The sequence below is a fragment of the Anopheles arabiensis genome, chromosome 3, assembly GCF_016920715.1.
Source record: "Anopheles arabiensis isolate DONGOLA chromosome 3, AaraD3, whole genome shotgun sequence".
Taxonomy (NCBI): Eukaryota; Metazoa; Arthropoda; class Insecta; order Diptera; family Culicidae; genus Anopheles; species Anopheles arabiensis.
Genome location: NC_053518.1, coordinates 71,812,290 through 71,826,456, shown reverse-complemented (window position 1 = coordinate 71,826,456; position 14,167 = coordinate 71,812,290). Strand labels below are relative to the sequence as shown.

The following is a 14,167-nucleotide window of genomic DNA, read 5'->3' as shown; positions in this document are numbered from 1 at the left end:
TACTGAACTTTTATTAAGCTGTTCACTATCTTAGTAAGTAGTGATCTCTATTTTGTGTAAAACTGCATAAAAAAGGATATTTTTTATAATTTTCCTCTTGCGCCCCATCAACGGCCAATTCAAATCTCGCAGCTGAACGAAAGCGACAAGCGCTGCGACGAACGAACTGAACGAAGCAAACGTCAACCCGAAGCCCGTCCGCCATCTTTGCACTTTGCGAGAGAGAGAGAGAGCAGCAAGAATAAAGGGAAAGAATCTATTAATCTTGTCATAAACAAGTTTGGCCATAAACAAATAGGAGAAAAAAACGGCACCACAAGGCAAAAGGTGCGCAGCGGTGGTGGCGTTTGCGTTTGTGTGTGTTCTCAACTCCGGAGCTGGTGCCACACAGCTTTTTTTGCGCTCGGCCGTACATGCATGAAATTCGGTTAATTCGGTGCCTTCGGTACGGTGGAAAGCGTGCAGGAACGCTCACGGCATCGCGCACGGGTGCGGAACGGTGTGGAAATTGTCAGTGAAAAACGCCTCCGAACCAGTCCGAAATACGACCCGTGTCTCTGTCGACCAGTGCTGCCCAGTGAAGCGGAAGAAGAAGAAGAAGAAGAAGAAGGTGGTGGTAGTGTGGGAGGCTACAGCACACAAGCCATTCCGTACAAGCAGCGGGGCAGGCAAGATGGCGGCCGCCTACTAAGAAAGAAGACACACACAGAAGCACCGAAAATTCCGACCCCGAAAGTTGTGAACGAATAATCTCCGTGTGCCCCGTGTGTTCTTTCTTCTATAAGAAGTGTTTTTGTTGGAAAAAGGGAAAAAGGAGAAGAAAGGGGTTATTTTGGAATAAAAAAAATTGTGCTATGTGAAAAGTGTATTTTATTATTTTTCGCTTTCGTGCGTGCGTGTGTGTGTGTGTTGTTTTCTTCTCGCCAAACGGTGTACCAAGGGGGGAGGCCATTGTTTTTCACAACGTGCCATCGGTGGCCCCACAGGAAAGTGGCAATTAGTGATTGTGAGTGGTGCTGGTGTGGTGCTTCATTCTGAAAACGGTGCGGTGGTGGAAAAAAAACCCCGGAGGGTGGCCAATTTAAAGCAAATCATAAAAAGGGGTTCTCCTTAGTCCCCGCGGCGAGGACGACCCCCGCGCGCCCGTGTGTTTTTGTGTGGGGGAGGGAGAGTGTGCGTGCGCGTGTGTCTGTGAAGATGGGACTGTGCGAATCGTAATGGATGCAACGAGCGGCGGAGCGTATTGGGTAATTAACGCAACAACACAACAGCAGCAGCAGCAACAACAACAACAACGACGTCGTCGACGCAACCACTCAACGCCGCCAACGGGAGGGAGGGCAGCAGCAGCCGCCGCCGCCGCCGCAGCCGCAGCGACAACGCAACAACGACGGGGGAGACGACGGCGGTGCAGGACTAGGACGGGCAGCAGGGACTCCCCGCCGAACGACGTGCCAGGACGAGCACGAGCACGAGCACGAAGCCGCCGCCGACAACGACGACGAGGGGGCGACGACAATTGCAGCGCTTCTGCTGCTGGTGCATTCAGCGGATAGAGTGTGGGAAGGGGGCCACACGCAGGGAGCCAGGAACAGAAACAGGAGAACGGTAGGCAAGAAAGAAACCCCCCGTCCCCGTCCCTCCCCTTCGCTGTACTCCCCCAAACAACCCGCGCGACTGCACACGAGACATACTGCACGCGCGGGTGCATACACACATACACACTGGGAAGGAAGGAAGGAAGAAAGGAGGCATGCGTGTGTGTGTGTGCATTCCAAATATCGAACAAAAAACGAAAAAGCAGCCCTCTTCGCGCAAAAGAAAGGGGGCGCGAGTGCGCTTCTCATAAGCACCCAATCATTCGTGGGCTCCCCCACTCCCTCCCCCACCCTTTTGCTCCCACCCGAACCCCCTTTTTGCTGGAGTTCTTTCTTCCTTTCCTTTCAGTTCAGTTTCTTTCTTCTTGTTTTTGTCAAGGGGTTGCACAAAGCACTCTTACCCCCCCCAGTGTGCTCTCTTCCTCTCCCCCTCTCTCGCTTTATCTCACCCGTTGCACGTTTCATTCTCTCCTCTCTCTCTCTCTTTCGCTCCCGTTTCCCATCACATACACATTCGTTCTCCCCCTAGTTTTTTCGCTTTATGCTTATGCTTACGCTTTCCATCTCCCACACCGTCGCTTCCCGTTCCCCGTTTCTTCCCCCCTCCCGATCATTGGATCAGTGTTCTTACACATGCTTGACAAAAACTCAGCCCCTCTCTCCCCCCACCCTCTCCCCCATCAGGTTTGGCTAATGTTCTGTGTGTGTTTCGATTTTCCGCACGCGCGCGCGTGTGCATAATTTCGCGTATGTGCGCTTGCGTCCCTTCATCCATCCATCCACACACACACTCACACACACTCCACGATATCCTTTTGCGAATGGAATTTTTGTGTGTAAATTTCGTTCGCTTCTAACTTCCTTTTCCACCCCCCCCCCTACCCTTCCCATGCTCTTCTTCTGTTTTGGATTTTCTCACCCTTGCTTCATATTTTTTTTCTTTCTTTTCTGTGTTCTGTGCTCTCTTTATTACCTTTTTACCACAGAGTCCCCGTTGAGATATTACACACGCAGAGCGAAAACATAGCAACGACGACGACGACGAGGGCAGAAAACAGAAAGGAAAAGATTCTGCAAACGGGCTTCTCGTCTGGAGTGCCCGTGTGAGCGTGTTTGTGTGAGCGCGAAAGAGACAGAGACAGACAGGCAGACAAAGCAGGCACAGCAGCACGCGCAGCGTACACACAAAAACGAGAGCGGTGTTTGTGCCGTCGCCGCCGCCTGCTGCTGCATTCGGTCGATTGCAGTAGTGTGCGAACAGCGGCAACAGTATGAGTATGCAACTGCTAGTGCGCTTGCTATTGCTCCGGTTGGTCGGTGGCATGCTGCCGCTGGATGCTGTGCTGAAGGGGAAACAACAGTCGGCCGGCACCGGCCCGGACCATGGCGGGCATGGCCACGGCAGGGGAGGAGCGCAGCAGCAGCAGCACGCCGGACACGGCGGCCCGCTCGACGATATTATCGCGCGGTACAGCCTGCCAAACGGGACGAGCCGCTTCACCCACCTGACGTACGATCCGACCCGGCGGCTGTTCTATGCCGGCGCCACGAACCGTGTGCTGCAGCTGAACGAAAACCTGACGCTGCTGCGGGAAGCGATTACGGGGCCGAAGCTCGATTCGGCCCAGTGCCATGCGGCCGGCTGCCCGCCCGACGTGCTGGACAGCGTGGAGACGGACAACGTGAACAAGGTGCTGCTGTACAACCGGGACGGCGATACGCTGATCGCGTGCGGCAGCGTGCATCAGGGCGCGTGCGACATCTACTACCTGAGCGGCCGGTTCCCGGAATCGTCGAAGCCGATCGAGGTGGCGCTGGCCGCGAACGATGAGCGGTCCTCGACGTACGCGTTCATTGGGCCGAGCCGGTACCAGTCGTGGAAGCGGGAGGACATCATGTACGTCGGCACGACCTTCACGAACGTGGGCGACTATCGGCACGACGTGCCGGCGATTTCGTCCCGCCGGCTGGACGATCTGACGTACGCCGAGTTTTCCATCCAGCAGTCGAACATCAACATCGACGTGAAGTACCGCGACCACTTTCTGGTGAACTATGTGTACGGGTTCAACAGCACGGAGTATGCGTACTTTGTGCTGGTGCAGAAAAAGTCCCACCTGGCGGACGAGGCGGGCTACGTGACGCGGCTGGCACGGATCTGCGTGAACGATCCGAACTATGATAGCTACACGGAGGTAAGGGCTTTCGAGAGGATCGGGATCGTGCAAATGGGCGCATCTCTATAACCTTACCTTTCGTCTGTTTTGTAGGTAACCATCACTTGCATGGTGAACGGGACGGACTACAACATACTGCGCGATGCCAAGCTGGCCCAGGCCGGCCAGAAGCTCAGCAACGATATGGGCATCAAGCGGGAGGACTATCTGCTGGTGGCGGTGTTTTCCCCGTCGAAGGAAATCACCGACGAGCCGCAGAACCGCTCCGCCATCTGCATGTACAGCCTGAAGGACATCGAGGAGGTGTTTAACGAGAACATTCACTGTACGTTTGCTTTCTTTGTGTGTGTGTTATTTTTGTTGCCAAATTCATAATTCACTTCAATCTCTTTCCCTGCTACACAGCCTGCTTTAACGGCACGATCAAGGATCGCAATCTGGGCTACATTTCGGGCACGATCAACGACGGCAAGTGTCCGGTGGCCGGTTCGCTCGGCAACATCTTCAGCTTCTGCCACGTGGGGCTGAAGATTAGTGGCGTGACGCCGGTGATTGCATCGGCCCGGTTCGCGTTCGGGGAAGGCGTTTCGCTTACCTCGATCGCGGTCACGAGCATTGGGCCGCATACGCTCGCGTTCGTTGGCAGTAACGATGGGTGGATACGGAAGGTGCTGCTGTCCGGGCGGGAGGCCGGTGAGTACGAGCGGATGCTGGTGGATGAGGATGGGTCGGCCATCCTGCCGGACAGCATGTTTGCGCCCACGAACGATCATCTGTACGTGCTGACGGAGCGAAAGGTAAGCTTTTCGGGGTGGAGGGTTTTGTTGTGTAAAGTGAAAAGTGAAAATGAACGTGAACTATTGTTTTTTAAAATGCTAAATCGCAATTATTTATCGAAATATGAAAAACTCCCATTAATGGCTACGTTTTCAAGAGTTAATGTTACATTTAACATATTTTTTCATTACTTTCCGCTTAAGTCCGGACTACAGCTCGAGTGAAATTGGTTGTGAAATTTTGAGGTTTTCTGCTACATTTCATTCAAGGGTTTACCAATCCAATCAACAACTGTCCACTTTTTTATAACAATAGTCGTTTCGATCAACCATTGCTGTCTACCATTTGCACTTGCACACGTCTGATGGTGTAAGCTACTCGGTTCAATTTACGGATTTTTCCAAGTCAGTTTCAAATGTAAACATTGTTATTCATTGCATTAAAAATGTTTTTCAACAGTCAAATGGTTCATTTGTTTCAAAATGAAAATTCAATTTCAACACATGATTTTCAACACATCACAAAGATCTGTCAAACTCAATCCAGCTTGCGACGTGTTGAAAATCATGCTGTAGAAATTAAAAATTATTATGATGGACATGAAATGTCAGATTGATTTGGAACAACATTTTGCATGCGGTGAGTAACAATGTTTACATTGGAAACTGACTTGGAAAAAACCTATATTGGACTGGCAAATCCTGTAACTCTGATTCAGAATATGGTTTATCCTACACCAAAAGCAAGGAAATAAAATCCAACTGTCCAAGAATATAAAACATAATGAAATAATATATTAAATGAATTTCCTTGTGATTCTCCGCTTTGTTCACGGTGCAAATCAAAAATATGCAATTAATGACTCTAAATAGTTGGAGAAAATTTAATTTCCTCTCTGTTGGTGTACGATAAACCATATTCTGACTTACGTTTAATGAAATATAGCGACAACAAATACCAAAATTTCACGTTCCCTTTTAACGCAAGGTCTAAACCGACCTTTACATCTACATTTTACTGTGAAATCATCTTGAAAACTCATTCGCATGGAACTATTGGTTAATTATCGAATATTTTTGTCTATGACTTTGTGTAAATAGTTGTGTAGTTTAGTTGTACAATATTATTAGTTTTATTGTATGAAAAGCGTCATTTGTTTAAAAAATGCAATTCAAAAATTAAAAAATGCTCGTCCACTTTCGCTCGACCACTAACTGAACCTTACCAAATGTTACCTTAAAACTGTACTAACTTCCCTTTGACCTTTTTCTTCACCCACCCCTTTTACAGATCATCAAGATGAAGGTGGAACACTGCGGCACGTTTGGCAACTGCTCCGCCTGTCTGGAGTCGCGCGACCCGTACTGTGGCTGGTGCTCGCTGGAGAAGCGCTGCACGGTGCGGACGGCCTGCCAGAAAGATACGAGCGCCGCCCGCTGGCTGTCGATCGGCACGGGCCAGCAGTGCATTGACTTCGAGATGGTAGCGCCCGACCGCGTCCCCGTCGGCCAGATGTCCGTCGTGCGGCTTGTCATTAAAACGCTGCCCGAGCTGCCCCACAACGCCCAGTACCGGTGCGTGTTCGGCAATGCGACCCCGATCGACGCGAACGTCACGAAGGAGGGTTTAATCTGCTCGACGCCACCGGTAAACGAGCGGCCCGCCCTGCCCGACGGGCAGGATCACGTGCTGGTGCCGCTCAGCGTGCGCAGCTCGGAAACGAACAAAGACTTTGTGTCGCGCAGCTTCGCCTTTTACGACTGTACGCGCCACGACACCTGCCGGAAGTGTTTGGTGAGCAACTGGGGGTGCCACTGGTGCATTTACGATAATCGGTGCGCGTTCAACACGACCGCGTGTCGCAATTCGGCCAACATTGTGCAGAACGAGGCGTCCTGTCCGCGGCTGAAGCACCGGGCCGGGCCGATTCTGCTGCCGAACAAGGTGCCCAAGGAGATACGGCTGGAGATTGAAAATTTGCCCCGGCCGCAGAGCGCCCACACCGGCTTCCTGTGCACAATTAACATCGAGGGTGCGCACATGGTGCTGCCGGCCCGGGTCGAGGCGAACAAGTACATCGTGTGCGAGAAGACGCTGGTAAGTTGGCCTGAGTCTAGTTTTTTTTTCTTTTTTCACACAATTTATTAAATTAATCTTGCTCTTCCCCCTCTTTTTGCAGTATTCATATGAAGCGGCAACGAACGAGTACGAAGCGACGGTCGATGTGAACTGGAATCGAAATCACTACATCGATACGGTGACGGTCATACTGTACAAGTGTGAGATTCTCGGCTCGCACCGGGACCATGCCGATTGCAGCCTGTGTGTGACGCGCGATCCCAAGTACCAGTGCACGTGGTGTGGCCAGCAGTGCAGCTACAACGAGTCGTGCATCGATGGCGGTGCCGGCTCGATGATGTTGCGCGGTCGCGGTGAAGAAGGAGGCTGTCCGCGTCCTCGCATCGATTTAATTAAACCTCTGAGCGGACCGATCGAGGGCGGCACGCTGGTAACGATCGAGGGCAGCAATCTGGGCATACGGGAGGAGGACGTACGGGGTCGCATCCACATCGGTGAGGTGCCGTGCGAGCTGGAACGGTACGAAATCTCCGTCCGGATTGAGTGCAGAACTGGCCCGGTACGGTCGGAAATGTCGGCGCCGGTGAAGGTGGGCAATGAGGCCGGCTACACGATGTCGAGCGTGGAGTTCCGCTATCGGGACGTCCGGCTGGAGGGGCTCAGTCCAACGATGGGCCCCCAGTCCGGCGGTACGAAGCTGTCCATCATTGGCAAGCATCTGAACGTGGGTACGGCGGCAATCGCCTACCTGGACGACTACGAGTGCCGCATCAACCGTACGCAAGCATCGTCGAGCCGGTTGACGTGCGTCACGTCGGCCGCCCGCTCGCCCGAACACATCCGCGTGCTGACGCTGCGCATCGATGGCGCCAATCGTACGCTTGCGTGCAGCACCAGCGCCGGAGCGTCGGGCGAGCGGGTGCGCGGCTCGTCCGCGTACGGGTCCGCCGGCACGTACCACAGCCGGTACGAAACGTGCAGCGTGTACAACTACACGGTCGATCCGAAGATCATGCAGATCAAGCCGCTCAAAAGCTTCCTGAGCGGCGGCCGCATGATGACGGTGCACGGTACCAATCTGGACGCGATTCAGCTGCCCGAGATCGAGGTGTACCTGAACGACGAGCGGCTGAACCGGTCGATCTGTGCCGTGCTCAACTCGAACCAGATGGAGTGCCCGTCGCCGTCCGTGCGCGAAGCGTGGACGCTGCTCCAGCAGCAGCAGACCCAGCTGCGCAATCTGAGTGTCGCCGGCCCCGGGGCCGGGGACTACTCGCCGCCCCGGATGCTGTCCGGGTTTGTGTCGGCCGATGGTCGCACCGTTCCTATCCAGCAGCAGCAACCGCCAACGGCGGCCGTGCCCATGCTGCTACCGTCCCAGTATTCACTGTCGCCAACGTCCGGCCCGTTGGTGACGGCGGCGTCCGCCCCACTGTCGCCGTTTCATCCGTCCGAGCAGCAGCTGCAGCTGCTGCTCCAGATCAACTTCCTGATGGACAGCGTGCTGTCCGTGCGCAACCTGCCGAAACACTTTCAAAACCTGCGCTCCGCGATCGTGTACGTGGAGGACCCGGTCTACCAGCCGTTCCCGAACGCGGTCAAGCTGTACAAGGGCGACACGCTCGTGATCGAGGGCGAACATCTGAACGCGGCGAGCGACGAAACGGACGTGAACGTGACGATCGGGACGGCCCAGTGCAACGTGACCAGCTTGGCGCCGACCCAGCTCGTCTGCACGCCGCCGCTCGAGCAGCCGGAAGCGACGGACGAGAACGGGGTGCCGACGGCGAACGATCTGCCGCTCGTCGTGGTGCGCGTCGGTCGCAACTTGCGCTTCCCCATAGGTACGTGTGCAAAGTAGTGGTGAGAGCTTGTAATTGGAACTACCCGATTACGATTCCGTGTTCGGTATCAATTCTGGAGCTGATTCCGATGCTGGGACCGATACCGATTCCGGAACCGATTCTGGAGCCGATTCCGAATCCGGAACCGATTCCAGAGTTGAATCCGGAGCCGATTTCGGAGTCGATGCCGAATTCGAAATTGGTTCCGGAGTCGACTCCAAAATGAGAATCGGCTCCGGAATTGGAATCGACCTAGGAATCGTTTTTTGCTTCGGAAAAGGAATGAGAATTGACTCAAAAATTGAAATTAGCTCCGGATTTACAATCATTTTGAAATTGAATTGAATTGAGTTGAAATATAAAGTTTCAGAAGCGAAATCAGTCCGGGCATCTTCATAAGAATAGATCGTTTACAATTAAATTTAGATGCATTGCTATCAATACGTAGCATCATTGGACCCAAACGCCTATTCTTATGGCGATGCCGACACGGACTCCGATTTCGATTCCGAACCCGTTTAAAATTCTGGATCCAATTCCGATTCTGGATCCAATTCCGATTCTGGAACCGATTCCGATTCTGGGACCGATTCCGATTATGAAACCGATTCCGGAGCCGACTCCGATTCCGGAGCCAATTCCGATTCCAGAGCCGATTCTGCAATCGATTCCGGAGCCGACTCCAATTCCGGAGCCGATTCCGACTCCAGAGCCGATTCCGACTCCAGAGCCGATTCCGACTCCAGAGCCTATTCCGACTCCAGAGCCGATTCTGACTCCAGAGCCGATTCCGATTCCAGAGCCGATTCCGGAATCGATTTTCCAGAAAATGTCCGAGTTAGCCGGAATCGATTCCCGCGAAAACTTCTTGTTTGCCATCACTAGTGCAAAGCAAGGAGACAGAGGGGTTGAGAATTGTCTTTAGGGTGTCTAAAACAGGTTTTTGTGTTTTTCTTTTCTTTTGCCAGGTTTTATCAAGTACGATCTAATTAAACCGTACGCCTTCTCGCACGTCCTGTTCGGGGTGATTGTGAGCGGCATCTTCTTTGTGCTCTCGCTGCTCGCCATCCTGTTCATCTACCGGCGCAAGAGCACGCTGGCGGAGCGCGAGTACAAGCGCATCCAGATACAGATGGACACGCTCGAGAGCAACGTGCGCATGGAGTGCAAGCAGGCGTTCGCGGAGCTGCAGACGGACATGACCGACCTGACGGCCGATCTCGAGAGCTCCGGCACGCCGACGCTCGACCTGGTCAATTACGTGATGAAGGTGTTCTTCCCGGGCGTCGCCGACCATCCGGTGCTGCTGGCGAACGGTGCGAAGCTGCACGGCGGCGGCGGCCACCATCACCATGGCCACGGGACGCACCACGGCCATCCGCATCAGCGCAACAATTACGATCAGGCGATGGTGATGTTCGAGCAGCTGATCAACAATCGCGTCTTTTTGCTGCTGTTTATCGACACGCTCGAGGCGCAGAAAACATTCACCATACGGGACAAGTGAGTGGAGTGGCGATTGGGGCGAGTTCCTTTGTCATGCACGTAATACTAACATTTGTTTTTTTTTGTGTTTCTCCCTTTCCCAGAGTTAACGTGGCGTCACTGCTGATGATAGTGCTGATGAATCAGATGGACTACGTGACGGACATACTGAAAAGCTTGCTGCTGCGGCTGATCGACAAGTCGGTGATGACGAAGCACCCGCAGCTGATGCTCCGCCGGACGGAGAGCGTGGTGGAGAAGATGCTGACCAACTACATGGCGCTCTGCATGTACGACTACCTGCGCAACTACGCCGGCAACTCGCTCTTCCTGCTGTACAAAGCGATCAAGCACCAGATCGAGAAGGGGCTGGTCGATGCGGTCACGCACGACGCCCGGTACTCGCTGAGCGAGGACCGGCTGCTGCGCGAGCAGATCGTGCACAGCGTGGTGACGCTGCACATCATCCAGGACGATCTGGACGAGAAGGTGCAGTGCAAGGTGCTGGACTGCGACACGATCAGCCAGGTGAAGAGCAAGGTGCTGGACGCGCTGTTCAAGAACACGCCGTTCTCGCTGCGCCCGAGCGTGCACGATCTCGACCTCGAGTGGCGGCACGGCCGGGGCGGCCATTTGGTGCTGCGGGACGAGGACGTCACCACCAAGTCGGTGCACGGGTGGAAGCGGCTCAACACGCTCGCGCACTACGGTGTGAAGGAGTCGGCGGTGATGTCGCTCGTTGCGCGACCGCACGACGGCTACAATACGCCGGGGCGACACATCTTCCCGTACTGTTACTACATCAACAATCCGCCGTCCTCCAACCACCATCTGTCGTCGTCGGCCACGTTACCCCACGGGGGTAGTGGCAGTGCGGCTCGTGCGGCAGTAGCGGCACGATGGGGCCGGCCCACACGACCGACACGCTGCTGGCCGGCAGTGCCAGCCACCACCATCACCACCATCCGCACCTGCATCCGCACCACGTGCATCAGCAGCACGCGGCACAGGCGGCACAGGCGGCCGCCGCGGCAGCCGCCGCAGCCGCCCAGCAGCAGCAACAGTCGCAGGTCGGCGTGTTCCATCTGGTGAAGCCGCTGGACGACCGGTTCTCCACGCTGTCGTCGTACGATCAGCACGGCTCGTCGTCCTCGTCCGCCCACGGCGCCCTGTACGGTGGGGGCCCGGGCAGCGGCAGCCACCACAAAGCAATACCGGAGATCTTTCTGACGCGCCTGCTCGCGACCAAGGGCACGATCCAGAAGTTCGTGGACGACCTGTTCGCGACGATCCTGACGGTGAACGAGGCGCTGCCGCCGGCGGTCAAGTGGCTGTACGATCTGCTCGACGCGGCCGCCCGCCACCACGGCATCCACGACCCGGAGGTGATACACGCGTGGAAGTCGAACGGGCTGCCGCTCCGGTTCTGGGTGAACTTCATCAAGAATCCGGACTTTATCTTCGATATCTACAAAACGCCCTCGGTCGACGTGTGCCTGAGCGTGATCGCGCAAACGTTCATGGACGCGTGCTCCACGACCGAGTACCGGCTCGGGAAGGATTCGCCCTCGAACAAGCTACTGTTCGCGAAGGTAAGTGAGGAAGTGATGATTGATGACCGGGTTTAAGGTCGGTTTTTTTCTCTCTCCAACACATATACGTTTCCCTTCATCTTCGCAGGACTTGCCCCAGTACCGGGAAATGGTTTCCAATTTCTATGCCGACATTGCCATGATGCCTCAGATCAGTGATCAGGAGATGCGCAGCGCCATGCAAAGGTTATCCATCCACCAGCAGCAGTTCGATACGCTGGCCGCATTGAAGGAGCTCTACGTTTACGTTAGCAAGTATCGTTTACAGGTACGGAGCAACTTCGTTGGTCGGTCGGAGGGAGATCACATTGCGGTTTGCTAATATTCTTCTTTTTCCCTCCCACAAACACACAGATTAAGGAAGTATTAGAAATGGACTTGACCGCAAGCAAGTTACATTTAGCGCATAAGCTTGACCTCGTTGCTGCAACATTAGAAGGTTTGTGCCGCGTGTGTTTGCGCGATGCTTCTTGCGCACTATCTAATTGTCCCTTTCTTCCAGATGATGAGTGCAAAACGATTGATTATTATGAATAACAACAAATGCCAGCCGGGACGACGACAACGACGACGGGAAGAAAGAAGCAGCAGCAGAAGCGACAGTTTTTAAAGAATGGCCATATTTTAACGCACGCAGCAAGCACGCCTGCGTGAACTCTTAGTGAAAGCATTTAACACACAAACACAAACATAGAACATACACACAGAGAGAGAAGATAATGCGGTTAAAAAACAAATGTGCTCTTCCGTCTTCGCATTGCGTACTACTTTTCCCAGCGTGCTCTCAACCCACCACCATCACCACGACCCCCATGGAAAAGGCGCGCGAGAGTTTTAAAACGGGGGAAGCGGAGGGTGAGGGTTGTATCCAGTTTTTGTTTTTCTTTTTTTGTTCGGATTGGGAAGCCATGTACCGACGAGGAAAATGGTATTACAGGTAGTTTAAGGACGGTCCGCCAGCGGGATAGCGGGAGGACTAATAGTAGAGGCCGCGTAACGCCACATCCCCCTCCCATCTCGCGCCACTCCTCGCGATCGGTGGCGTGTTTTTTTTTAGGGGAAGAAGAACAAGAAGCATTTAATAGTTTAAATAGTCACGTAACTATTTCACTCACTCTCTACTTAATCTTCGCATCGTGTGCGTCCCGATGCGATGCGATGCGTGTGTGTGTGTGCTCGCGAGCCTAGTGAAAATAGGGGAAATATTGGGGAAACGGGGAAGTAGTAGAAGCAGAGGAGGACGTAAAAAACAAAATACGGATTAGTGCATTTAACGCATTAAGTGGTGCGATTGATGATGATGATGATGACGATGATGATGGGACGTGTTATGTCCATTTATTTATAGTGTTCACGGAAAGGAAAAGGGCGGAGATAAGATGATAATGACGATTATACTCAAACGCTCCATCCTCCCCACCCCCTCCCCACGATCTAGCAGCTCTCTCCACACCCTCTCGATCCTCTCCTCCCCTCCCATGTACCCCAACTCGATGCCACTTTTCCCACGATCTCGTATCCTCCGAAGAGGGTTCAGGAGAAGCTGACTGCTGGGCGAAGGGGAGAGAAAGAGAGAGAGAGAGAGGTGTGCCGTATTAGGAAGGGGGAGGCGGGGAGGTGGTTAGGATTTAGGCAGGAAATGGGTTGCGAGGATAAATTGCGCCCCAATTGCATTTTAACACGGATAGAATCTAAGTTTTTCTCCAACCACAAACACAAACACACCGATAGACACATACACACTCGTAATTATTCTCTGATTGGAGTTATTTTTTAAACAGAACAAGCGCAATAGCTTGGCGAATGGGGGGAGCGGAAGGAGAGGAAGAAAGTAGGCAGCAAACATACACACATATATAGAAAGAGAGAGAGAGAGAAGAGAGTATTTGCGCGGAAAGCGCGCGAGCGACGACAACAAAAAAAAAACACATTATATATATTATATATACTCATGCCACGAATCTCTGACGAATGAGTCGGGGTCAGGTGCAGTCTCACACACGCAAGTAAGAAACGGAAAGACGAATTATTAGTCAGAATTAGGTACGAGAGAGAGAGAGAGAGGGGGATAAAAAAAGTTAATGCGAAAACAAAGCAAAACAAAACAAACAAGAAGTAAGAAGTAACAAAACAGTGATAAGCTAATAAAATTCAAACAGAAACACAAAACAAAAAACGAAGTAACAAAAAAGAAGAAGAAAAAGAAGAAATACTTGGCAGAAAGACAAGAGAAAATGTGACTGATTGAAATAATATACAAAAGGGAGAGGAAGGCGACAACACAGAAAGCAGCAGCAGCAGAGAGAGAAAGAGAAAGAGAGGGAAGATCGTGCGTAAGAGTTGAGTGAAGAGTGAAGAGAGGATAGTAAGGGTAGTTTACCCGTTGCCTAGAAGGAGAGATGGGGAGGCCATGCACACCACGAACGCGCGGGGCTGCGGAACAAGCCACGACAGACACTGTACTCCCTCACCCCATAGCGGAGGGAGGGAGTTGGTGCGTGCGTTCGTGAGTGCGTGATCGGTAGCGAAACAAAAAGTACACAGTGTGTAAATAAAAACAATTCCGTCTGATGATGAATATGACAGTGATACATAAACATGAAAACATGGCTCGA

The 14,167-nt window shown here is 53.0% G+C and overlaps 1 protein-coding gene across 1 annotated transcript; it reads left to right on the top strand.

Annotated features, from left to right (window-relative positions):
* The first annotated feature begins 216 nt into the window (after nt 1-216).
* LOC120900323 (plexin-B) lies at nt 217-14,167 on the top strand. The gene is given in 12 exon segments (XM_040307154.1): nt 217-1,608; nt 2,585-3,793; nt 3,869-4,100; nt 4,181-4,572; nt 5,843-6,649; nt 6,732-8,475; nt 9,444-9,978; nt 10,065-10,833; nt 10,836-11,552; nt 11,641-11,820; nt 11,907-11,991; nt 12,055-14,167. Coding segments are annotated over 11 exon segments (6,420 nt in total). The 5' UTR covers nt 217-1,608; nt 2,585-2,869; the 3' UTR covers nt 12,090-14,167.